The sequence below is a fragment of the Epinephelus fuscoguttatus genome, linkage group LG24 (genome assembly GCF_011397635.1).
Source record: "Epinephelus fuscoguttatus linkage group LG24, E.fuscoguttatus.final_Chr_v1".
Classification (NCBI taxonomy): domain Eukaryota; kingdom Metazoa; phylum Chordata; class Actinopteri; order Perciformes; family Serranidae; genus Epinephelus; species Epinephelus fuscoguttatus.
Genome location: NC_064775.1, coordinates 12,716,961 through 12,743,492, shown reverse-complemented (window position 1 = coordinate 12,743,492; position 26,532 = coordinate 12,716,961). Strand labels below are relative to the sequence as shown.

Below are 26,532 nucleotides of genomic sequence, written 5' to 3'. Positions count from 1 at the left end.
CTGCAAGAGTCCAGAGGTCGGGACGGCATTAGCAGGCATTCAAGCCCTTTTCACTCCCTGGAGAGGTTTTTGTTCAGCCAAAATCCCTGGGACTTTCAGCACGCATAAAGGAAGTGCTGGCCTCAGCACAGCTTAATGGGCGAGGCCATGGACACACACACACACACACACACACACACACATGCATGTGCATATAGAAACAGCACTGCACATACACACATGCATAGCAGACATTACAGACTGATTTCATCACACACACACACACACACACACACACACACACACACACACACACACACACACACACACAGCTGCCAGCCATCACATCATATTAATAAACAGACCTATAATAATGCTAAAACAGTAAAGATGCAGTTTATTTTACTTTATTTTGTTTGTTTTTTTTATTGGAAAAAAAAAAGACCTTCGCCTAAGGTAGACATTAGGAAAAAAGAATGGAAAGGATTCATCCTCTGGAGAGCATGAATCTGATCAATAAATCCAATTCCAATCTGCATATAAGAATTTCTCATGGACAAATTTTGGCCAGAGAGTGGTACGACAGCAAAGTGCACAGGGACACCAAAAACATGTGTCACATCCAGTCATTAGTTTTCAGTATCTTGATTTAAGGCGGAACTAATGTTGAATAAACCGGCAGACATCGTCATGTTAAGGCACTATCTTGTATTGTCGCTCCAGTAGCGCAGCACAATTGCTGTGTTTACATGCATAAAATATTCTGTTGTTTTTCTTCCCTTATTCCAAAAAACCCCCCAATATCCTCCTGAGACCCGAACTTTTGTTTGCTATGCTTTTTTAAATTTCTCCGAGCTATTTGGGATCTGTATAGACCCGCTAAGTATAAAAACCTAGACATTGTCAACAATAATAAAGTCCCAATGTCCTCATAGGAGTACTTACTAATTAGCAGTGTCTTAGCTTGTTATTGTTGCTAAAATTTGTCAAATTTGTTGCCATGTCAAACTCCAAACATTACTAATCATAAATAAACAAGTATCAACCATAAAATGTGATCAGGTTTTGGGACCTTGTCCACTTTTGTGTCGGCATCAGCTGTGGACTCACTTGGCAGAGATGGCTGCCATCTTGTTCTTACATGGATTAGTGTATTGTGCTCTTATTACCACAAGATGGCACACTAGTGTCCACGAACGAGGACAACAGGTCTGAGTTAAGTAGAACAAAGTATAAGGTCAAGTTAACCCAAAATGTGATGTCCTCATATGAGGTCACAGGGTTCCAGGAGGATATACGTATGAAGCTGTTTACAAGGCTAATGAAAATGAATATTCCGAGAATACTCCTGTTTACATGCAGCCATGCATACTCCAGTTGACGTGCCCAAATGTGTCGTTTATCACGTCAAAATGTGGAAAAGTGGAACGGCTGGAGCAACTTTTTACTCAAAGTTTTCCAGCAATAGACTTGTGACTGTTTGAACACACCCTCCGTCTTTCATTCTATCGACCACCTTCTTGAAAAAGTTGGCATTGCAATATTTGCACATATCCAAAAACCTGTTGATATCCAAGTTTAAAAGTGGGTGTGTCTCTCCTTCTGAACAGAAATGTGGGCTTTTCTTTTGAGCATGCATTTCTACCCCAGCCTTGCAAACTATTGGTTAGTTATTTTGTGTATAACGTATCCATGACAACACACAGAGCTGACCGTAAACAGTGGGGTATGTCACAAATTGCAGTAAAAACCTGAACATTTTTCGAACTAATGGGGCTTTGGCATTTTGGGCCATCGGGTCAATAGGATGGCACCATCTTAATAGGAAAATGCTACATTTGGAAAAAGGCCTAATTCGGAATAACCAAACAGAATGTGTTGCTTACACAACCCACATCAAGTTCAGATTATTTTCATATTCAGAATAATGATGGAATATGGACGTGCATGTAAATTGGAACACTTAAAATTCTTAGTCAATTTTGAAATCATGAGTCATTGATTTCACACAGAAGAAGAAAAAAAGGAGAGAACATATCAAAATAGAAAAAGCTAACCATGACAGTAAACAGGTATGGTACAAAAAGTTTATTCAGTAACAGTTCTGTAAACATCTGAGGTAAATGAACATTTACATCAACATGTTCTTTAACAAAAGGTTCAGACGCAAGGCACTTCTCTTCAAAGACAGTCGTTTTACAACGGGAGTGATAGCAGGGGTTGTTCTTCATTTCAAACACGTGGGAGTCTGGGAGTCTGTGTCCCTGCTTGTAGGGGCGCCGTAAAAATCCCATTACACAACTTTGGTTTTCCATCGTGGGATTTTTTATTCAAGGCACATCCGTGGTGTGAAAATTGGAATAGCCAAAAGTCTCTAAATCAGTATTCAGGACAGAAAAGAACAATCACTTTAGATTAATGTCTTGTCCATCCCAGGTCTAATTTGAGCATGTTATTTCCATAAATAAACAAAAATATGTTAATATCCCTCCCCCAAGGACACCCTTTTTCTTTTCAATATATAATATCCTCATCTCCTCATAACAGTGGTCTATAACTATCTGTGCAAATCTTTATCTACAAATCAAAGGTACTAAGAACAGCTTGGAACAATAAGGTTATGAAAAACATTTCAGCAATAGAAAAAAGTCAAATGAACCTCTTTTAGAGACGAAGCTCAACGTAACATCTTTTGGTTGGAGCCATGATTTTAAGGGTAGGGGTGAAGCAAAGCTCTTTAAAAATCCATCATGTATTGTGATATCTTTGGCACAAATATCTTTGGTTTGTTAAATATCTTTGGTTAAATCTTACACATCATGATTTATTAATTCTTTTCTAAAAAACAGATGATGTGCTTCAGCTGCCACAGTGTGCTGAAGTTGTTTATTGGCACCTAAGTTTGATCAGAGACATGTAAACATTTGACAGCAAAGTCAGTAAACAGTATAGATTCAGTTTATGGTTCATCCTGTCTTCAGAAAATGTATTGGACTTTGGTAAAAAGTGGCTGATGTACCATAATTTAAGTGCCTCTTATTGCATCCTGCTTCTCATCGGTCACCTCTTATTTAATAGTTAAATGGCTGCATTCATGACAAGCTGGAAATTTTCAAATCAAGAGTTCCACAAATGAATCTTGACATGCTACAGATCTCTGTGCCAAAAGCCTGGTTAATGAAGCCACAAACTTTCTGTTCATACTCAAATCAAAGTTGAGCTTCATAGCGCAGCTGAAGGAGGACCACACAGTGATCAAATGTAGCAAGACATTTTCTTGCCAGTGCTGGAGAGCACAGGTGGAACACATAGCACTAACAATGGCTCTGTTTGATTTGGGTGCTTCAATTTGCCATGTGAGTGAGCCAAACAGCACAGCGCATGTCCCTGCAACAGGAAGAGCTGAATGAAATGCAACAATTAACAGTGTCCGCAGGCTGGACCTGTTAATTGCATACTAGATACATGAAGCTTTAATTTTACACCTGTTGTTACTCTACAACAGAGAAACCAAAAGTTCTCTATAGTGATAATAAAAAATGAAATTAAAGAAATAATAGATAAAATACAAGCCAGTTGCCAGAAGCAAATCTTGGCATTGTATGTTTCTGCAAAAAAAAAAGAATATCTTACACACACACACATATATATATATATATATATATATATATATATATATATACGTACATAAATATATGTATTTGAGCCAAGCTACTTCACATGAGGAGGAGGGGATGGAGGATGGCGTGATACCAAGGCGAGCTGCCAAACAGCTGACAATTCACTTTTTAAGACCAGCAAATGTGACAAAAGCAGTTATTTTTTTAACAAGACATCGGGACAAGTCTGATCATGTTTGTGGCAACAAAAGTGAATATTTTTTAACGAGGCATTGGGGCATGTCCACCTGTGTTTTTTTGCGACCAAACTGGGTATTTTAGCCAAAACATATTTTTTTCCTAGCCTAAACCAAGTGGTTTTAGTGTGTAAACTTAACCACATGTTAATCTAACACATTCTCACTCCCAGCTTGTCATATGCCGACACTTTGTCAGTGGCCCTACACATCAAATGATGATGCTTTAGGTATCTCTCAAGCGTCAGTTTTGGATGCTTAGGGACGGTGTGTCAATTTAGGCTCAATACCTGTCTTGTGTCTTTTCAAAATAAACTTTTGTTTTTGCAGGAAATGTATAGTTTCCACTCGCTACATGCATGAAAGTAGGCACAAAACTCCACTATAAGGTTTGCGTCCTCATCTTAAGGCAACAAAGTACATGGTTGAGTTTAAAAAAATATATTATTCTTGGCTTTAAATGAGTATGTTTGTTACTAACATAGTCTAACATCACATGACATATGTCACATACCTTACGGGACATATGTCACTGGCATAATATGCTACACATACTTGCACACTATGTTGTTATTAAAATGACTCAATTGATTGACTGAATTGATTTCACATGATACATGGACAGTGGAGTTTATTTGACCCATCCACCCATCTTGCTCTTTATACTCTGGCAGTTGCTCGAAGCGTCAAAAAATGCCAGCCCCAAAGGGTGCCTCTATGCGTTATTATCTGACGCTGAGGGCCACTGAACAAGAATTGGTATTTGACGTGTTGGTAGCTTAACCAGGTTAGTTAATTACAGCATTGTCACGACATAAAATTGAAAATTGAAATGTAGGAAATGTGTGTGATATCTGTGGTTTGCAGAAACATACGATGCCAACATTTATTTTGGTGATTGGGTTGCGAGGTACCTCAACAATCAGCTAGATATGTTTAGGGAATAGTTGGGTTGAGTAAGGTTGATACCACTGTCATACCTGTGCATTAAATATGAAGCTACAGCCAGGATACAGTTAGCTTAGCTTTGCATAAAGACTGCAAGCAGGGAGAAATTTGCAAAAAGCCACCAAACTATTCCTTTTACAATTTCATATGTAAAAACATCGAGGATACCAGTTTTGTTAATGTGCAATAATTAACAGCATTAATAAGGTGTGATAGATTTACAATATGCAATTGACATTAGCAGTTTAGAAGTTAGCCTCAGTGCTAATTCTGAGCTACCTTGATTTACTTAGGCCCTGGCTGTTATAGCTAAAAGCTTTAAATGATTATTGAGCTCATACACATTTTCCAAGTTACCTTGAATGCAGATGGGCAGCATTCCTGGAACAGTGATGAGACCAGTTTTTTAAAGATTATTTTTGGGTGATTTTTGCCTTTATTGATGGGACAGCTAAGATAGACAGGAAAGGTGGGAGAAAGAGGGGGTAGACACACAGCAGAGGGCCACAGGTTGGAATTGAACCTGGCCCTCTGCAGATGACTCAGTTTATATGGGGGGCACACCCTACCAGGTGAGCTAGAGGTCGCCCCACATGTCTTTTAATTTGATTTTTTCTTTTTATATACTTTATTAATCCCCAAAAGGAAATTCAATTTGCATATGACCATTTAACAGTCAAACATTAATCAAGGCACTCTGATCAGATCTGACTCAGCATGACAGTCTTCTTCTACGGTGATCAAACCCAGGACAATGTTGTGGGTTATTTACTTGATGGTAAAACATTTTACCAGACCTGGACACAACTATAAAAACAATGAAGACCGTGAGATGTGGTTGAAAGCTTCAGAAAAAGCAAGTGGACCTTGAGTTAAGATTATATTGCCTAACCACAAAAACAACTTTTTGTTTATATTGAAATGTTAACATAGTCAATCAGACTTTTTTTTTTTTTTTTTAATTTTAGTTTGGGTATTTTGGTTGTTTAATGCTAATTCAGGCACGTGTGATATAATTAGTACGTGTCTAGTATTCTAGTCGTACCATTTCAAGTATCTTATGTATAATCATCTATCTGCTCAGAAGTAAACACAAAGATATACAAACCCAAAACGCTGTTTGCCCCAAACCACTATCCTTTGTTAACTTGCTAATGGGGTGCACTTTTATTCCTGAATGAAAACATTAACAATTTAATTTAATGCTAAAGCTTTAAAGCTGTTGGGAATTAAATCAGCAATTTATGTATTTTTTTTTTTTTGGCAGGAATTAATGAGAAGAACAGGAAAAATGAACATTCCTATGTGGGATGTCTGTTAAGAACTGACAGAGAAATAAAAGTTAGCACTTTTTGAGATCATATTACTTTCTCTTTTTTGTTTCAAAAAATCTAAAAGCTACTGTATAATCTACAGCTAGTCTAGAAAATTAACTCCTACACAGAACAGCTAGGGGGAACTCGACAGTTCTGTAACACACTGCAAACACAAGCATCAGAAAGAAGGTGTACTGGTTTTAAGCTCTGTTCAAGCTGCAAAGCTTAGAATCGTTGTAAATGTAGTTTAAGCCCTTGACTGTGTACTCTTTTGAAAAAAATTCTTATTAGTGGTGCCCCCAGAACTTTTTCATTGGGGTGGCCAGATGGGGCCACTGAAAACCGTGGGGTGGCACACCTTGAGTTAAGGAATCACATAGTGATATACTTTGGTGTCTTATCTTACAGTTCATGTTATTATCTGATGTGCAGAGACTGATACTGGTACAGTTAACATTTTGAGTTCTTGTTTTCATGTGTTTGTATCTTTTCATGTTAGGCAATTCATTGTTCTTCAAATAGGCTGGTTTTAATTTTCCTTAAAAAGACAAATATGCAGCTTTAATTTGAGGGAGTACATTAATTATACAATGAACAAGCCCTTTCAAGTTTAGGGGAGACTCATGGGTACACACAGAACCACCCATTTTAATTCTGATACCTTGAGGTGAGAGTTCAAGGGACCCTTTTAAAAATGGCCATGCCAGTTTGGCCAGCCTAAATTTGGAACATTATTCATCCCCCTTTCCAACAAGCTATGCCAACATGGTTGGTACCACCAAATTAGCACACAACAGCCTCTGAAATTCAGCTATGTCGGCCTCTAATTGTTTTCAATTTTCAGGGGCCAGTGGGGAGAGCAGGAATTGTATCAGGGTGGCCACCATGGCCCCCCCTTAAGGGTGCCACTGATTCCAGCTTTGGATTTTTGCATAGCGACCTGTTGGTCAGAAAACGCTAAAGCACTTTTGGCGTAAAAGTCTCTATAAATTGCAGCTTGACCAGAACTTTTTAAAATGCATCCTGTGGTGCCTATCAATACTATTATCATTATATATTTACATATTTATATACTTTATATAGTTTACCCTGATGTAACTGCAGAGATGTCATTTTGTAAACATTGAAACATGATTAAGGGACCCAAACACACACACACACACACACACACACACACACACACACACACACACACACACAGCCTGTGAAGCCTAAGGACCATGTCTCAGGGTGGGACTGCTTCATTGCTCTCCTCCAGTCGTCTGCTCTGTCCTAACGTCAGTGCGTCCCTCTCTTCATTGAAACTACAGGCCGGGTGAGCGTACCGTACATGCAGACAGACAGGTTCAACGCGACACATGGACTGTTCAGCTCCATCATCACGTCACAAGAAAAATAAAAATAAAGAAACAAAAGTGCAAACCTCTCCTCTGATGTCTCCCAGCAAAGAAAGATAGATGAAAATAAAAGAATATAGTATTGCTGCCTCTACGCTCCCAAACTCATTAGTTAGTCCAATCATCATCATCACCACCATCATCATCATCATCATCATCACTAGAACCTTTCCTTATTTGTGTCTGTGCTGGCTATATGTATATATACGGTGTATGTGTGTATGTGGGTGTAAGTGTTTGTGATCCCATTTCATGGGCATATTCCTCCCCTGTCCAACCTCTCCAAAGAAGAAGTGAGAGTATGGCCAGTATGGTAAGCAGCAGTCATGTTGACTCTTATTTTCTCCCTTTGCGTCAAGCAAGTCATCATTTAAAGAAAGAATTAGGTGCTGTAACACACCTTCTGGCAGCCATGTTGGAGAGCTTTGGCTGAGAAAATGCTGATTGTATTGCTTCAAGGAATAGTTACAATTTTTTTGTGTGCTAACATTTCAGCTAAAACCATGAGTTGATTAGCTTAGCAGAAAGACAGGAGGCAGGGGAAACAGCCAGCCTTTTTATTTTTATTACTTTTTCCTTCATCCTTTTTTTTTAGTTAGTCTTAGTCTTTTTTTAGTTTGAATTGGCTTCCTTCCTCCCCTACACATATCAGTGTTGCTGCTGCCTTTTCTAATAACAATTTTTGTCGTTTAAATTTGATATGAATAAGTATGATGCTTCTGAATATTGGATGGACCCACTGTGTGCACAGCATCTCTCCACTGCTCTCCAAAATAACTCCAGATGTTTCTGCAAAGCCCCTATTAGCTGATTGATGTCTTACAAATTGAGAAGATTGTGTCTGGCCAAACTCTCGTTAATCCCTACTTCTAGTTCATAATACTGAGATTTAAATAAGCAGCTGCCTCCAGCTGAATGTGGTAACGCGTTTTGCACGTTTTCCTTGCAGGCATGTCTTTTGCTGGAGGCCATGCTTGTGTGTGGTTTTATGCTGTTGTGGAATAAAATGTAGGTTTTCTATGTGAACACAGCATGTTTGTGTGTAGATGTGTGAGTGTGTGTGTGTTTTAGCTACACTGCCAGGTCATCGGGGCGAGCTCGGACGCCACTGCTCTTGCTGGCCCGATTTGGCTTCCGGATGTCTCTCGCAGCAGCAGGAGGCTTATGCATCTCCGCCTTGGTAACCACGGTGAAGTCGTCATGTGGAACCATAGAAGGTGATGTGTTCTCCTCATCCACTGATGTCTCCTCCGGTGCGATCGGGGAAAGAGGGGTGTGACGAGGGAGTGTAGGAAACATGGAGTGTTGCTCCCCTTGTGGAAGTGGTGGGGTGGCCTCCTCATGAGGGGAGGAGGAGGCGGAGGTGGGAGGAGAGGGAAGAGGAGGAGGGTAGGAGGAGGAGGATGAGTTTTTCCCATCCACGTTGTTGAGCTCCAGTGCCATGTTGTTCCAGTTCTGCTCCATTGCCCTCAGCTGCCCGTGGCTCCCGACACGCACTCTGTCGCCATAATAAGAACTGGGCAGGGCCTCCAACAGGAAGTCATCTGGGTGGAACGCTGTGCCGTCCATCTTCAGTCTGGTGGTGTTTGGGCTTACGGGGATCACTGCAGGGGAGGCTTCAGTTGGACTGTAGGCTCCTCCCTCCGCTGCTCCAGCCCCCACGACATTCACGCTGGCGTACGCTGGCAAACAGTCGAGCACTGATGGAGAGGTCTGCTCAGGGATCGTCTCTGCGTCTCCAGGCTCGTCTCTGCCCAGCATCAGCGACTCGCTGTCAGGTACAAACTCATTGGTGACCCCCTGCTTGACCTTCTTCCAGCCCAGGTGGTATATCTCCAGCAGGTTGAGGGCCAGCGAAACACAGGCAACCACCAGCATGAAGATGATGAAGATTGTCTTTTCAGTGGGCCTGCAACAACAGATGGACAGAGACAGATTTAATTCACAGAAAATGCATGAAGAAATAGCATCACAAAGGAAAGGAAATGTACAACATTTTACGCACATGGTGACAATGCTTTTTATTTGAACTGACTGTTCCCAACATGCCCAACAGAGCAATCATTGCTTAGCAACAAGGCACAGCCGGCCTGTCAGGCTTCGGTTTTTGTGTGTTGTTTAATGCTGCAATCCAATGTACTCAAAACCTGGAAAAAAACAACCTCCAACACGGAAAAGTGCAATGGAACGGCCGCTCAAGTGACCAGTTGAAGTGGGGCCAATTCCAAGTGCGAAACTTGGGCAAGATCCATCTAGCCTTAGTTTGCTGACAGAAACGCACCTGACGTCTCAACATGGTGGCACACACTGTAAACTGGCAGAAAGACCTTTTAATCAATTATTTTACTTTATGTAGTGTTTGTGTTGTGAAACGTGCTGTAACAATGTTGTAGCTGACATTTCAATGTAGTTGATTTAGGCTTGATAGAAGTCTTTACGAGGATGTGTATCTCTTTCTCCGTCCAAATGAATACACCCAGCAATGTGATGCTATTGGTGGTAGTTCACACTATCAGTTTACAAAATTACAACTTCCGACTTACAATGGATTGCAGCAAAATGTACCAGTAAGACAATGAAGTGCGATCCGGGAAGTTGGAGGAACCAATTAATGTGTTTAAAGGCTTGCAACAAGCCAAAACACTGCACAGTGAATTATAATACTGCAACATTTCAGCCAGGACTTCTCTGTCTCCTTTTGTGGGAAATCAATGACCAGTTGTTTCAGAACTTTCAAACAATAAGCATGATAAATCACTGTGAATGGCCACTATGTCGTGCAAGAACAGAAAGCTTGGTACGTGTAACAACAGTAACTACGGGGAACAGGGCTAGATGAATGGTCAATTTAAGCAAATGCACAGAGTAATATGAAAACATTTTTGCATTGCTAATGAACAAGCACATAAAGATAAAATGCTACTCTCTAACCTGGAGATGAAGCAGTCCACAGTATTGGGGCAGGGCCAGCGGCCACATTTATAGAGCGGCCTTAGGTGGAAGCCATAGAGGAAGTACTGTCCCAGGATGAAGCCCACCTCAAACAGAGTCTTGAAGATGATGTTGAAGATGTAGGTCCTCAGTAACGCCCCGCGGATCCGGATCTTCCCATGCTCATCACGAATTGGAGGCTTCTCCTTTTTCCCACCACCACCTCCTCCTCCATCCCCGACCCCGTTGTGATAGAGAGGGTCGTGGTCCTCCTGGTGCCGTCCGGCCTTTCTGAGCTCCTCCTCCCTCTCCCTTCTCTTCTCCTCCATGCGGACAATGTGTAGCACATGGCCCAGGTAGATGAGGGTGGGCGTGGAGACGAAGATGATCTGCAGCACCCAGAAGCGGATGTGGGAGATTGGGAAAGCCTCGTCGTAGCAGACGTTCTCGCAACCGGGCTGCTGCGTGTTACAAGTAAAGTCAGACTGCTCGTCACCCCAAACCTCTTCAGCTGCTGCGCCCAGCACCAAGATGCGGAAGATAAAGAGGACGGTCAGCCACACCTGAGGAGGAAGGAAGTGAGGGTTAAAAAACAGAGCAGGTAGCCAGATATCCTAGGAACTCCAGCTAAACTTAGTGTGGCCAAAGTCAGCTGTGCAACCCTGTCACCGGGCAAGAATGGTGTCTAACTATTGTCCATGTATCTCACAAAGATACATGCATTTGTTTTTTTCATAGCAATAATATTTCTTGGTTTGTAAGAGAGGGTCGATAATGAAACCGTGTCACCATCTGGCTGTCTGCCCCACAACCGCACTTTTTGGCACCCAAATGGGAACATTTTTTGCCAGGGACACGATGTCACCATCAATACAATGCTTGCTGGATACCCTCTAATGTGACCCACAGGAGCATTTCCTGATATCGCACCCTTAACGCTGTCATACCTAAACACCACAAATGATTGCGGCTTCAAACACATGATTAACATTGAGAAACATTGGGAAAAGTACCTAGTTAGGTTACGAAAACACATCAAGGTTTGGGTTGAAATAAGTACACTTGTTACTAACATAACATGGTGTAACTTAGGTGACATACGACACAAATACCACATGACATACTACATTACATAGTTATAATAACCAAGGCTGACTTTTCAGTCTCCTGGGTGAAAGTCCTGTGTTTTTTGACCCACCTGTCCACCCTGATATCTTCTCTTCCCAGACTACCTAGTTATGTATACTGTGTCACCTGACTTCCTCCTTTACTCCTGTCATAATTACTATGGCCATTAGAGGTCATTGCCTAAATATAACTGTACATGGGTCATAATATGCTGCTTGTACAAACAACCTATGTGGTAGCATATTTGAGGAGGACAGTCCTACAAATTACCAAGAAGATGGTAAAATATTCTAAATTGTGGCCATTTAAGGATAATGTGAGAATTAGGGGTAAACTCATTTAACATTCATCGAGTTAATCAATAGTCAATCAGTCACCTTTCCAATCACAGTGGAGTGTTCTTGAGCATTCTCCAGCAGCCGCCCTAGAAAGCTCCAGTCACCCATGCTTCACTCGATTATCTAGCCTGGAGAGGAAAACAAGAGTGTGATGAAGAAGACAAGACGCAAAACGAGAGGAGACGCAGGAGACAGAGAAGATAGCACAAGTACTGTCTGGAGACAGAAACCAGAGATAAACAGATTGTGAAGTGATGAAAACTTTTCCAATAGTTTTCTTAACAAAAGACCAAAATCATTGCACTTTGTCTGTAGCACTCTGCAATAAGCCCATTTGTTCCCACTGAAGAAAAAACATTTAAAAATTGGGTCACATATATACTTTTATTGTGAAATAAAATATTCAGCGGTGGACTAATACACACTGGGACTAATGATGGCACCAGAATGGGAGTGACTCAAAGGAATGCCATGTTCATTGTCCCCCGAGGCAACAGCTTAGCTCTTTGGTTGATGATAGGCCACTGCCTACCTAAAAGTTACGATAGTTTATAACAAATTAGTTTTAGGAGACTCATTTTCACCAGCCCCATGACTACTCTGTACTGAAAACCTTTTCAGTAATAGAACAGACGAGGATCCAAATGAAATGTCTGTTACAGGTTTTTAGGTCAGAAGGGACAACAAAATGCAACCTGATCTCACCCTCAACTTGTCAAATACTGACACTCGATCAGTGGCCTTCGGCATCAGATACTGACATACCGAGGCACCTTTTAGAGGCGATGTGGGATGCACCGCCATTTTTTATGCACCAAATAACTACCATAGCATAAAGAAAGTCCTCCTATGACGGGTTGGAGGAGAGATGGATGGGTCAAACAAACTCCGGACTTTCATCTCTCATTCATCTCAAAGTCAATTGAGTTATTTTAATAACAACATAGCCAGGGATGTACGCCACGTAACGTTATCACGTTAATAACAAACATAATTATTTTAAGCCAAACCATTACTTTTTTTCAAAACCTAACCACATAATTTTGGACTGACATCATTGAACCAGTCAAAGTGCTTTTTACACCACTAGTTACATTCACCCTTTCACACACTGGTGGCCAAGGCTATCATACAACCACACACCGATGGAAGCATCATCGTGAGCAATTTGGGGTTCAGTATCTCTCACAAGGATACCTCGACATCGAACCGCTGATCTGCCGATAGGTGTACAACCCGCTCTACCTCTGAGTCACAGCCGCCCCAGTGTTGGCAAGGCTACCATTTTGTTCTCTGAACCTAAGGAAATTAATCTAAAACAGTTTTTTTTTAACCTATGTTCTAAGTTTGTTTTGAAAAGAGACTGCATGCATTTAACAAGTGGGAACTCTACGTTTCCTGTGAAAACAGATGTTTTTAAAAAAAGTTACATTGCATGGAACGAGTATAAATTGACATGCCATCCCTGAGCATCCCTTGACATGCAGAGCTGCTGACGAAGTGCATTGCTCTTTGACAAACTGAAAGTGAAAAGTATCAAAATAAGGAAAGGGAAGGCGGACTTACTAAAATATTGTTGTGTTGTCAGTGATAAATCCATCGACCAGAGATCAGAAGAAAAACTATATCTGTAAAGGAGAGACAGAACACTCTTGTCAAATTCAAACAGAAATCACACAAAATTCTCGTTTATGGTCAAACCTCACATACAGCATGGATTATCTCACTGCTTTTAGTTCCTGAAACACTTATTCTTCATGAGCTACTAAAATAATAAACCAGAGCCAGTCAAAGTTTGAGATCTGCACGGAGTCAATTTATCATAGCACGCAACAAAACCTCACATTTAGTGACTCAGTACCTACTAAAATAAGGACTAAAATTTGTATGCATTCATCCATCACAAAATATAGGGAGGACACTATGGTTGTGGTGCTTTTATGAGGAAGCTGACCTACTGAACATAAATCTAAAGATAGATTAAAAGTGTATCCATACATCTGTGTGTCCTCTGCAGATGTAGATGTATGTGTATTTTTGCACGTATGGAAAAAGTGCTTTGTGTTGCCTTTCTTACTTTTTCCACATATACATTTGCTTGCAAACGTCCATGTATTTGTGTGTGTGTGTGTGTGTGTGTGTGTGTGTGTGTGTGTGTGTGTGTGTTGCAGAGCTGGCTGGCTAGTGGACAATGGCTGGCCATCTGTGGGAAGTGAATGAGTGGATAACAGGTTGTCCCGGTTGAATGCTGGACTCATCACATCCCAGGAATGCTGAGGAGGGCAAATGTTTGCCTGGGATCGACTGATATGTACGGACTCACAAACACACACTCAAAGTTACAGTAACACACACTACGCCACCAACGTGAGGGCAATGAAACTTATATTTTACTTCTAAAATAAAAGTTACGATCACAGCTTCTGTCCTAGAAGTAAATCAGCAGTCTGAAAGTCCATAAAGGAAATATAATAGTCTCAATGAAGTTGAGTTCTGTTAATTCCCTTTACTACAATAAATGTTCCAAAATCTACCTCAACATATTCAAACATCTTTGCTAAATTCACAAATGTTCAGTGACTTTCCAAACCTTAGAGCTGAACGAAGGGAGAACAGTCTCAGTAAATAAATGGACTAGTTACTGTAACTGTCTACTGATCTCACAGCGGCATGTGTACATGTACATGATGTGTTGACGTGATGAAATACCATCTGTCACGACAGACAATAGCGAAGCTGCTAGATGGACATTGTCCTGGCTGGGGTGTGCTTTTGATGGATCAGAGGTCTTTGTGCTAAAACAGCCCAAACAGTTAACTCTTGGCCTGCCGCTCGCACCCTGAAAACCTTTTTTAAGATACGCAGACAGTAGCAATGTTGACACCAAAGACTAGTCTGTTAATAAAGTCAGCCTGATTTTGGTTAAATGCACATCCGTAAACATAATATAAGTCGGTCAGATGAACCGAGGTAAGCTTAGATAATGTCAGGAGCTGGGTTACTCCATGAGTAATGTTGATTCTTGGAAGAAATGATGCTACAGATTAATAACAGCTCAGGGTCAGCAAGTGTGCAAGGGTACACACAAAGTGCACAGTGTGTAAAAGTGCATAAAAAGATTTTTAACGATGCGTAAAAGTGTGTAGGCATGCTTAAAATTGCACAAAGGGATGTAATGAATACAAAGAATAAATAAGTATAATGTTATATATAATATGCAATACCATAAATGTAAATAAATGACTAAATGTGTGTGAAAGTACAGAGCAGTACTATAAATGTAGATAAAGATAAAAGAAGGCAAACTGATGGAAAGAGTTCATCAGCGTGTCCAAGTGTCGGACCCCAAGAAAGTAACATCCATCCCAAAACATCCCAGAATAAACAGGGAATATGGTAATGGTCATTTTAACAAGAGAGTAGTTAAGAGCAGCAATATGTTACTATGGGAACTGCAACAAAAAAACATTGGTTGCCCATTAGGAGCACTGGTTTTAAGCAGGTTGTGTACATTTTAAAAACATAGTAGTATTAGCCGATGATAAATAATAAAATGACATATTTATTTTTATATTGTAAATTGTGATAAATGCAAAATTGTGATTTTTGATGCTTTACCAATCTAGCTTCTTTGAATAAATACAAAAATGACCAAAAAGTTGCTCCAACACACTTCATGAGGCAGATCAAGAAAACAGGGCGGCTAACACTGAGAAGACAAGCTGTCAATTGGCATTGTAGGTTAGCTATAATACATCCTAACTGACTGTCAAGGGCTCAGGTTGATGTGTTTTAATTGATTATAGTAAAGGAAATTTAAATAAAAAAAAAAAAAAAGGAATTTCAAAGATTTTATGTTCAGTTTTTATCATAAAAAAATATCCTAAATCAATTCCTGAGATATTAGTGGCTTCCTGTCTGCCGTCTTTCCCACAGTGAAGTGAACGCAACATGAGAGGTGCTGATAATCCAGCAGGTGGAAGGATGATAATCCCTCCTCTTCCCTCCCACTCCAACCAACACCATCACTCCAGCATCCACCTGCTTACCGCTCTCCTCTGAAACACGTCTCCCTCCCGGCAGCGCGCTTCTTCTTCTCCTCTCACTTTGTTTCCTCCTCCTTCTTCTTTCTTTGACTCCCACGGGAGGGCTCGAGGCGACCAGGCGAGGAGTAGGTGAGATTAGTGGGAGAGGAGGGGGAGGGAGAGAGACACAGAGAGAGGAGTACAGAGAGAGGGGGAGAGAGAGAGAGAGAGAGAGAGTAAAAAAGACGAGAGGCTAGTCTAGTCTAAAAAAGAGCGCGTGTGGAACCTGTCCCGCGAAGGCGAAGCGCAGCGGCTGCGTCCCGCGTGGCCAAGGCCATCCGCCACTGTCACACATTGGTGTCCCCGTGCATGGGGCGCACGAGGGGGGTTGTGGTGGGGGGGAAGGTATGTGCTTGTGTGCGCGCACGCGCGTGTGTTTGTGTGTGTATGGAGGTATGGACAGGGGGCAGAGGCGACTCCATCACTTTACTGACAGGACAAATTTAATACCACTTTAAAACTGTTTACAACAACTACTACTGCTACTACCATTACCAGGCTACTACTGCTACCACTACTACTAACACTACTATTACCAGGCTACCACTACTACTACTAACACTACTAACACTACTATTACCAGGCTACTACTGCTACTACTACTACTACTACTAACACTACCATTACCAGGCTACTACTACTACTACTCCTCCTACTAACACTACCATTACCAGGCTACCACTACTACTACTACTACTACTACTACTACCACTACTATTACCAGGCTACTACTATTGCTACTACCATTACCAGGCTACTACTGCTACCACTACTACTAACACTACTATTACCAGGCTACCACTACTACTACTAACACTACTATTACCAGGCTACTACTGCTAATACTACTACTAACACCACTACTACTACTGCCAGGCTACTATTACCACTACTACTACTACTACTACTACCACCAGGCTAAGTATTACCACTACTACTACTATTACCAGGTTACTACCACTAGGCTACTATTACCGGGCTATTACCAGGCTACTACTACTACTACTACTACTATTACCACTACTACTATTACCAGGCTACTACTACCAGGCTACTATTACCAAAGTTCCAATTACTACTACTACCAGGCTACTATTACCAGGCTACTACTACGACTACTATTACTACTACTAATACAAGTCTTCTACTACTACTACTACTAACACTATTACTATTACCACTAATTCTACTACCAGGCTACTATTACCACTACTACTACTACTACTACTACTACTACTACTACTACTACCACCAAGCTACTATTACCAGGCTACTATTACTACTACTACCACTACCAGGCTACTATTACCAGGCTACTATTACTACTACTACTACCAGGCTACTATTACCAGGCTGCTCTTACCACTACTACTATTACCAGGCTGCTACTACCAGGCTAAGTATTATCAGGCTACTATTACCAGGTTACTCTTACCACTACTACTACTACTACCACCAGGCTACTACTACTACTACCGGGCTATTACCAGGCTACTACTACGACTACTACTACTACTACTACTACTACTACTAACACTACTACTATTACCACTACTTCTACTACCAGGCTACTATTACCACTACTACTACTACTACTACTACCAGGCTACTACTACAAGGCTACTATTACCACTACTACTACTACTACCAGGCTACTATTACCAGGCTACTATTACCACTACTACTACTACTACTACCAGGCTACTACTACCAGGCTACTTTTACCACTACTACTACTATCAGGCTACTATTACCAGGCTACTATTACCACTACTACTACTACTACTACTACTACAATACTACTAATACCAGGCTACTATAACCAGGCAACTGCTACCAGGCTACTATTACCAGGCTACTATTACCAAGCTAGTATAACTACTACTACTACTAGGCTATTAAGCTTTTTAAGCCACAAACTGCTTCACCATGGTCACTTATTATGGGGTGACATCACCTCTTCACCAGACATGTTTTGTGACTGTCCCTCATAGGAGGAGACCATGGAGCTGTCAGAGGTGGTGCAGTTGCTGCTGGCCACCAGCAGAGGTCAGCAGAGGTTAATACAGTGGATCATTTGATGCCTCTATTGTCAATGAAAATATGTGTGTTGTCCTGTTCAGTCAATTTCATTCCAATACAATACAAAGTATTCCCTGACTTAGTAATTTTAGACCTCCAGACAAGAGCATTATTATTATCATGTCATTATTAAATCAAACTATTGGACTGAGACACAGTTACGATAAGATGAAACTTTATTTGAGGTACATAAAGTAGGAAATGGTGAGTGTATTTATATCCAATTAACTCAAGTACTGACAATTAAGAATTGACATACAATCTCAGACACTATAGTATCATGTAAAAATACAGATTTGAGTTGACACTGATTCCATCCTCTCCACCCTTTGAGGTTACATTTAAGGTATCATAGAAAATGTTCAATGAGTCCTATTTACACACGGTTTGTCATTCACATGTGTAGCACCTAAGCTTTAAAGATTTTTAAGTCTTCGGAAAATCTTTCTTCTGCATGTATCGCCCACCTTGCTGCTGCTTCCTCAGGTTGAGACAAGTAACTTCTGGTTTGTCTTATTCTGCTTTCTGCATGTTTTCCTCTCCTTCTGACCACTGAGACTCCTGAAAAAACAAGATGTGACATGTGGACTCAAGGACTTTCTGCATTTCAATAACCCACATGAAAGATGGAGGACTTCGAATTTCAATTAATCACCTGACTGTCTGACTGATTAATACCTCTACCTAGTGACAGCCTTGGCAACAAGATATGCAAGCTCAGCCATGTTAAGGACCATGCAGATAGAGGAGGAAGTGGCCATGAAAATGGTGAAGATGGTTTTCTCGGTGGGGCGTGAGATGAAGCAGTCCACCAGGTTAGGACACGGCCACTGATCACACTGCACCAGCCGTGGCATCTGGAAACCATCGTACACCACGTACAGAGCGTACCTGGAGAGACAAAGACACATACTGTGTGGAGACAGGAAGCATCTGATTATAGCAAACCCGAAATATTATGGAAAAGAGTGGCAGATCCTACATGAATCCTCCTTCAAATAGCAGCCTGAACAACAGGCTGCAGGCATATGTCCACCAGAGGGCGCCAGCTATAGGGAGTCTCCGTTTCTTTAGAGTCTCCAAATCTTCCTCCTGGCCTTTGTTGCTGAGGAAAGCAGCTCTGCCAGAACCCTGTCACACAAGATGACATAACATGACATGACAACACAACAGAGAAAAAAAAAACATGATAAAACAAGACATTACAAGATAAAACGTGACATGATGAAGTAAGACTTGGCAAGATAAAACATGACATGACAAGATAAAGTAAGACATGACAAGATAAAACATGACATGATATGACAAGATAAAACATGACATGACAAGATAAAGTAAGACATGGCAAGATAAAACATGACATGACAAGATAAAACAAGACATGACATGACAAGATAAAACATGACATGACAAGATAAAGTAAGACATGACATAATAAAACATGACATGACAAGTTAAAGTAAGACATGGCAAGATAAAACATGACATGATGAAGTTAGACATGACATGATAAAACATGACAAGATAAAGTAAGACATGACAAGATAAAACATGACATGACAAGATAAAACAAGACATGACATGACAAGATAAAGTAAGACATGACATAATAAAACATGACATGACAAGTTAAAGTAAGACATGACAAGATAAAACATGACATGATGAAGTTAGACATGACAAGATAAAACATGACAAGATAAAGTAAGACATGACAAGATAAAACATGACATGACAAGATAAAGTAAGACATGGCAAGATAAAACATGACATGACAAGATAAAACAAGACATGACATGACAAGATAAAACATGACATGACAAGATAAAACAAGACATGACATGACATGACAAGATAAAACATGACATGACAAGATAAAGTAAGACATGACATAATAAAACATGACATGACAAGTTAAAGTAAGACATGGCAAGATAAAACATAACATGATGAAGTTAGACATGACATGATAAAACATGACAAGATAAAGTAAGACATGACAAGATAAAACATGACATGATGAAGTTAGACATGACATGGTAAAACATGACAAGATAAAGTAAGACATGACAAGATAAAACATGACATGATGAAGTAAGACATGGCAAGATAAAACATGACATGACATGATAAAACATGACATGATTAACATGACTTGACAAGATAGAGTAAGACATGACAAGATAAAACATGACATGACATGATGAAGTAAGACATGGCAAGATAAAACATGACATGACAAGATAAACAAGACATGACATGACAAAACATGGCATGACAAGATAAAACATGACATGACATGATAAACAAGACACGACATGACAAAACATGGCATGACAAGATAAAACATGACATGACATGATAAAACATGATATGACAAGATAAAACATGACACGATAAAACAAGACATGACAAGATAAAACATGACATGATAAAGCAAGGCATTACAAGACAAAACAACAGTTGAGGGAAAATTAGTTAAATATAACTAGATCTGTCTATTCTAAGAAAATATAAAGCAGAGAGGATCAGAAAGTGTTTGAGGAGGTCTATTATGTCATATTTTTTGCTTGCATGAATAGATGAGTCCCAGATCAGGAGATTCATAACTCTCCTGGTTCTGTTGAAACTGAAATACAGGAAAAGCTCATTGTGAGAGACACTAGCTTGGAAGAGAGGCTGAAGCACCCCTGTCCCTGTGTGATAACTCTGTATCTTCTATACAGAGGTGTGGAGGTGAGATGTCTTACTTGTAAGGTGCAGTTGGTGGAAAAGGATTAAAGAAGCTCAGGGATGATCTTAGGTAAAACGATGAGAAACCTGTTGCTGACTACAGCTAATGTGTGTTACTTTAAAGTTTCCCTGAAACTTTACTGGCACATGATCTTGTATTTCAATTCAGTCTGAATACTGACCAATCAGGAACATTAAGAAGAGCATAGCATGGAAGGTTTAAAATGGAGCCAGAGAAAGTATTGTTTGTCTGCAATCTGGATGGAAAACTGGTGGTCTGATCCCAAGCTCCTCTAGTCTGGAGGTTGAAGTATCACAAATAGCCCTAAATTGCTCCACCAGTGTGTAAATGTCTGAGTGAATGTAAAAAGTAGTATAATAGCACTTTGAGAGACTAAAAGGGCTTATACAGTGCAAGTCCATTTACCAAGCCCATCAAGTCAGTCATCACTTGACTGACAGAAACCACCCAGCATGCACTTGTCAATTCATAGCCTCCCACTTCCAATAGGGCTTTTCCATGTCAAAGTCAGGTCCAAGCACACCTGATCACCTCCACACGGGTTGCACTGACGTCAAATGGGCTTCGTCAACGTAAACCTAAATTTTTCAAGCAATTACCGAAAGGTGCAAAGCAAAATCATGACAATATCCTGAAACATTCATGATGATCACTCGCTGGCTTCTTTTCTACTTCCAAGTCTACTGCTCGTGATCAGCACCTCACTACAACCCCTTAGTGTGTATTACTTTACTATACGGTAGGTAGCTGTCTACAAACAACTGGTGCACATTGCAATAGTGAACAGCACCAAAGAGGGCGCTGCTTGGAAACATCATCCATTCAAAGCAAGTGCGTCGTCAATTAAAGACACATTTTCAAACAGGTAGCCTTGTATGGAGATGCAAATCCCTGCTGAGCAAGACATGACAAGATAAAAGAGAGAAAAGACAAGACACAGGAACAGTCTCCCCCCAGGATGGCAGACAAATGAAATGGTACACACACCTGTAGGAGTGTCTTCTTATCTCTGTGGTTCCGATAGGCCACATACATTGCGACTAGGAGTGTTGGCGTGGAGACAAAGACGAGCTGAAGACACCAGAGACGGATGTGTGAGACAGGGAAGAACTGATCATAGCAGACGTTTTCACAGCCAGGCTGAAAAACAGACAGCAATATAACAGTTTAGTTGCTTTATATGTGTTGTATACACACACACAGGTGAATCACATCTTGATGACATGACATCCCACACAGCAAGATGACATGGTGAGAAATTGGATATATTACATGTGTCTGGGTGCCCTACCTGGAGAGTGTTACAGGTGAAGTCAGACTGCTCGTCCCCCCAGACGCTCTCAGCAGCAACAACCAGCACCATGACCCGGAAAATAAACAGCACAGAGAGCCAGATCTTCCCCAGGCTGGTGGAGTGACGGTTTGCCCCGACTAACTGAGCGTACAGCGCGGGCCAGGACATCCTGGGGAAACAGGCCGACACATGAGAATGCAATACTATCAAACTAGCTGCCTGTATAGAAATGGATTTATGTACCAGGTTTGACTGGTTCCTTTGAACTGCTCATCTGACAGAAACACAGATGGAAATTGAGAAGGGAGGCGGTGGCAGAAGATGAAAGCAGAGACAGGCGATGAAACAAAAGAGAAGTTTGACAGAAGAAGAGGATGAAAAGGAATGAAAGTGAGAGGAGGAGGAGAGAAGGCAAAGAGCCAGAGTCCATGTGAACTGATGAACCTCTCTGCCCACTGTGGACTGTACTGAGCAGAGCCCACTCAACTAAAAACACACTGAACATACTGTACAAACCCACACTACTACAGTCCTCACTGAGCCGCACCATTCACAGTCAACCACTGATTGATTATTGGTTCACTGATTACTGATTGTACTGATACAGCATGATGGTATGCATGGCGTGTTAATTAGGAGCAATTGTTGGTAAATGCTTCCTGAAAAAGTTAGATATGTAGAAATTGTGGGGATAAAAAAAGTTTTTATTTTCTGAAAATCCTCTTCCAGAAGTGATTTTGTCAAAAAATACTTGTCCTACCTTGTGTCTGCAGAGTCAGGGTGTTTTCAGGAAAATATTCCACATGGTCCTTTTCAGTAAAAAACAAACAAACAAACAGCTCACTGTCACATCACTGCTGGTATGATTCAAGTGAAGCAAAACTGAATCAAATCTAGGTCTAATACACTGAACAAAAAACAAACCTGCAGCTCCTGTTTCCTCTGCATCAAAGAAAAGATGGGTCTCCAACGTCAAGTCAGTCAGAACAATGTGAGGGGATTTCCTGTGCAGGTTTTCAAAATAAAACCTTACAGCGGCAGAGCAAGAGGCAACAGAAGTATTACAGAAGAAGACATGGAGATAATATTCATAGAGAAATGTAGCAAAGGCTGCACAGACATTGATAATAGACTACTAATACTATATATACTGTGTTTGTCACTCTGAATAAATGTGCAGACTACTAATGGGATTGTTTTGTGAGAGTTTCAGTAAATGATAAAGGCAGTGAAAGGCTAGAGGAAAATCTTGAAAAAATAATGACCTTAATGAGACCTTCATCAGTCAAGTTAAAGCCTTCTGTGAAACTTTAAGTCTCAAGCCCAAAGCAAGACAACCCTGATGACATCATCTGTTTTTTTTGTTTGTTTTTATTTTGCAAAGGCATTATGCAACAAGTAAACTTGAATTAACAAGGTACCACAATTAAAGCTGGGGTAGGCAGATTTATTTTGCACCTCCTCTTTGCCCTGTTTTAATGCTTTAGAAAATCCCGTCATGGGAGACTCTCTTCTCAGAGAGCGGGTGTTCCTATTGGCTGTTCTACAAATATACATCCATGTGCATGTCCTTTCAGTCAAAGCCTGATTCAAAGGCAAAGAATCCCACAGAGAAAGTTACTATTGCAGCATTATCAGCAACTGCCTACACTGCAAAGCACCCAGAAAGGAAGACAGACTTACCATAAAGAGAGTTTTAAAGAGAGTCTGACAATAAACAAAACAAAATATGTTTTAATATCTGCAAAGTGTTTCGGAGATTAAGAAAACATGTTGCTAATAGTTTAGCCTTCTGCTAACAGGATCCAAAGGCTCACGTGTGCAGCAAAGTCAAGTTCATGTTTTTGTAGCTAATGTTAACTAGAGCCTCACATCATTGTGTGTCCTTTGCCTCACTTCCAGTTGCTACAGACCACCTTGCCAAGAGGAGAGCAGGCAGCAGCCCTGGAGACCGACCCCAGTCAGCAGCCGTGGCAATCCAAATCCAGCCAATGCAAACTCCAGCTCCAGGGGACCAGACAGCCCGACTCCCCGATGGATCAGCAAACTTTCTGTTGCTGCTGTTTCACAAGTTAGACCCAATGGCTACTTGGGGGTTTGCACTGGTTGAATTCGAGCAACTATAGCTGCCGACAAAAGGTTCATCTCAGAGCTGCTGCCCGGTCCCCTTGCAGCAACAAGAAGACCAGAGCGAGGTGGAGGGACCGCAGGGTGGCTAGCTAGCTTAATCTTGTCTAATTTACAGTCTGACAAACACAGAGAGAGAGCGGGGCAAGGAGGGGCTGAGTGACCTCTACAGTGGCAACCGTAGAATAAACCAAGATTAAATAAAACACTAAGTTAATGTATGAAGTGCATGCATATGCCTGTGGTCGTCTAGTAGGAGGGGCTTAGGGTGAATATTCAAATTCTGCTGTTTTTTTTTTTAGTTTCTTTTCTGCCTACCCCAGCTTTAATGTCACAGTAAGCATTTTCACACATTACACAACTTTAATTATATTAAAAGGTCACATCTGCAGTTCCTACATGATGCCCCTGCAGGGTGGAAGTCAGGAGGTTGAAAGAACAACATTGCTTTGTAGTAAAAGGTGTGTGCATGTCTGTGTGCATGTGTGTGTGTGTGATCCCTTTGTGGCTGTAACAGGACACAGGTAGAGAGTCAAAGTTACTTCTCAGAGCCCAACCATCCCTTGGCAGCAGTCAGCCTGCCGGACAGTGCAGCTCTGTGTGCTGCTAATGACTGTGACCGATGAGCTTTCCCCACTGTTTGTTGATGTGTGGGAGCAAAACCAACTTCCTCAGTTTACACTGTGGGTGCTCACAAAACTGAAATGAATACATCTGAGGGGGCTGCGACATTTTCAGCATATTCTGCCTGAGCTAAAATGTTTGAATCGGCCTGTAGACATGGGTGTACCAGTAGAGTGAGTTTTCATTTATAATGAAGCAAGAGTTGCAGACGCCGTATCAAGACTCTCCTCTGAATCACATCACGCAACATGACCCTGCAAAATGAGCAGCGATGATGTGAAGGGGCAGGAAACCGTCCGGGGCTGAGACACAGAGGGCGTCAGTGATTCTAATGGAGTCATTAGGGGAATAACAGCAACACTTATTCTTGATGCATATCAGTGAATGGATATCAGTGTCAGGCCCAGCCTCAAAGAGCCACTGTTTGATCTCTCAGTCAGGACAGGACTAAAGGAAAAAAACACAGAGGGAGAAAGGCTGGCGGATTGTTTCAGGCGAGTCACACACAGTGAATGAGTAGGGAGACAGAGAGAGAGAGAGGTAAAATAGAGCTGATTGTTAGAGTAGCTCCTGATCAGGCAGCCAGCAGGAGAACAGAGGAGGCCAGTGTCAGGATACACACACTGTACAACACTCACATATGATACCCAGAGAGCTGCACACACGCACTCACACACTGTAATGAGTGAGGGGGAGAGCAGCATGTGACTGGATGGCAGATCTCAGTTCTGTAGGTGGACTTGGTGGACTGATCCTGGATCAGCCACTCCAGTAATTCTGCGAGACGTCCTGATGATTTGTGTAACTTTCAGGTTACTAACAAAGCTTGATACTCATTTTTAACAATCCCAGTTTCTCAGCAGATGAGAAGCAGGCTATGTAATTAACTTGATATTATTATAGCAAAATGTTATATACATAAAATGATTTGGCTTAAAAGACAACCCTTCTTTTATGTCTTTAAAGATACTGATTTTAAAATGTACTTGACTACTATTGAAAATTTAAAGGTCCAGTGTGTAGGATTTAGAGGGATATATTGGCAGAAATAGATAAGAATATTCATAACTCTTTTGCATTAGTGTATAATCACCTGACACTAAGAATTGTTGTGTTTTCGTTACCTTAGAATGAGCCATTTATCCACATGCAGAGCAGGTCCTCTTCCACAGAGTCCACCATGTTGTTTCTACAGCAGCCCAGAATGGACAAATCAAATGCTGGCTATACTTGACAGGTCCATTCACGTTTTCGCGTCGGCCACCCTGTTTCTCCGACGTGCTTTGCACTCAGGAGAAGTTTCTGTTGGTTGCAATGTGCAACCTCACCACTTGATGCCACTAAATTCAACACACAAAACTCAAACATTATAAATTGGCAACAACTATTAGATTATTTAGACATCTCAATTTTATTTATTCAGCAAACCCTGAAAGATTTTATTTTGTTATGTTTCTTTCTTTCACCTTAATCTCTTGCACACATTCTCTTATACATATTATTACTTATGTTTGTGCTTGCGTTGGCCAGATTTCAATGTTGAACAGGGGCAGAAGCTCAGTCCATAGGGACTGGGCCTGCGCACCGAAGGGTCACTGATTCAAGTCCCCTGTACGGACCAAGTATGGAGCGTGGACTGGTACCTGGAGAGGTGCAAGTTTGCCTCCTGGGC

The 26,532-nt window shown here is 41.1% G+C and overlaps 2 protein-coding genes across 4 annotated transcripts; both read right to left on the bottom strand.

Moving 5' to 3' along the window:
* Positions 1-8,371: 8,371 nt before the first annotated feature.
* LOC125884786 (gap junction alpha-3 protein-like) lies at positions 8,372-15,987 on the bottom strand. Its single transcript, XM_049569975.1, has 5 exons — positions 15,943-15,987; positions 13,460-13,521; positions 11,933-12,021; positions 10,428-10,990; positions 8,372-9,405 (listed from the first exon to the last, which is right to left on the bottom strand). Exons 3-5 carry the CDS (start codon positions 11,999-12,001, stop codon positions 8,568-8,570), a joined length of 1,470 nt encoding a protein of 489 aa, XP_049425932.1. The 5' UTR covers positions 12,002-12,021; positions 13,460-13,521; positions 15,943-15,987; the 3' UTR covers positions 8,372-8,567.
* Positions 15,988-18,393: 2,406 nt separating this feature from the next.
* On the bottom strand, positions 18,394-23,097 carry LOC125885122 (gap junction beta-6 protein-like). Of its 3 annotated transcripts, XM_049570579.1 has the most exons (7): positions 23,034-23,097; positions 22,870-22,918; positions 22,107-22,278; positions 21,803-21,955; positions 19,043-19,191; positions 18,745-18,951; positions 18,394-18,621 (listed from the first exon to the last, which is right to left on the bottom strand). In XM_049570579.1, exons 3-7 carry the CDS (start codon positions 22,275-22,277, stop codon positions 18,543-18,545), a joined length of 759 nt encoding a protein of 252 aa, XP_049426536.1. In that variant the 5' UTR covers position 22,278; positions 22,870-22,918; positions 23,034-23,097; the 3' UTR covers positions 18,394-18,542. The 3 variants fall into 3 exon arrangements, with proteins under 3 accessions (XP_049426536.1, XP_049426537.1, XP_049426538.1); XM_049570580.1 differs by having other exon boundaries at positions 18,521-18,621; positions 18,716-18,951; positions 22,870-23,061; XM_049570581.1 differs by having other exon boundaries at positions 18,542-18,621; positions 18,739-18,951; positions 22,870-23,061.
* Positions 23,098-26,532: the final 3,435 nt, after the last annotated feature.

Bases quoted from the DNA above. Each gene is read 5' to 3' on its own strand.
- LOC125884786 (XM_049569975.1), bottom strand. From the start codon at position 12,001: ATGGGTGACTGGAGCTTTCTAGGGCGGCTGCTGGAGAATGCTCAAGAA. The intron at 10,991-11,932 runs GTGACTGATTGA...CTTCCTCCTCAG, and splicing joins ACTCCACTGTGATTGGAAAG to GTGTGGCTGACCGTCCTCTT. The intron at 9,406-10,427 runs GTTAGAGAGTAG...CTGTTGTTGCAG, and splicing joins GTGGACTGCTTCATCTCCAG to GCCCACTGAAAAGACAATCT.
- LOC125885122 (XM_049570579.1), bottom strand. From the start codon at position 22,277: ATGTCCTGGCCCGCGCTGTACGCTCAGTTAGTCGGGGCAAACCGTCAC. The intron at 19,192-21,802 runs GTGTGTGTACCA...CTTGTGTGACAG, and splicing joins ATAAGAAGACACTCCTACAG to GGTTCTGGCAGAGCTGCTTT. The intron at 18,622-18,744 runs GTAGAGGTATTA...TTGTTTTTTCAG, and splicing joins GTTGCCAAGGCTGTCACTAG to GAGTCTCAGTGGTCAGAAGG.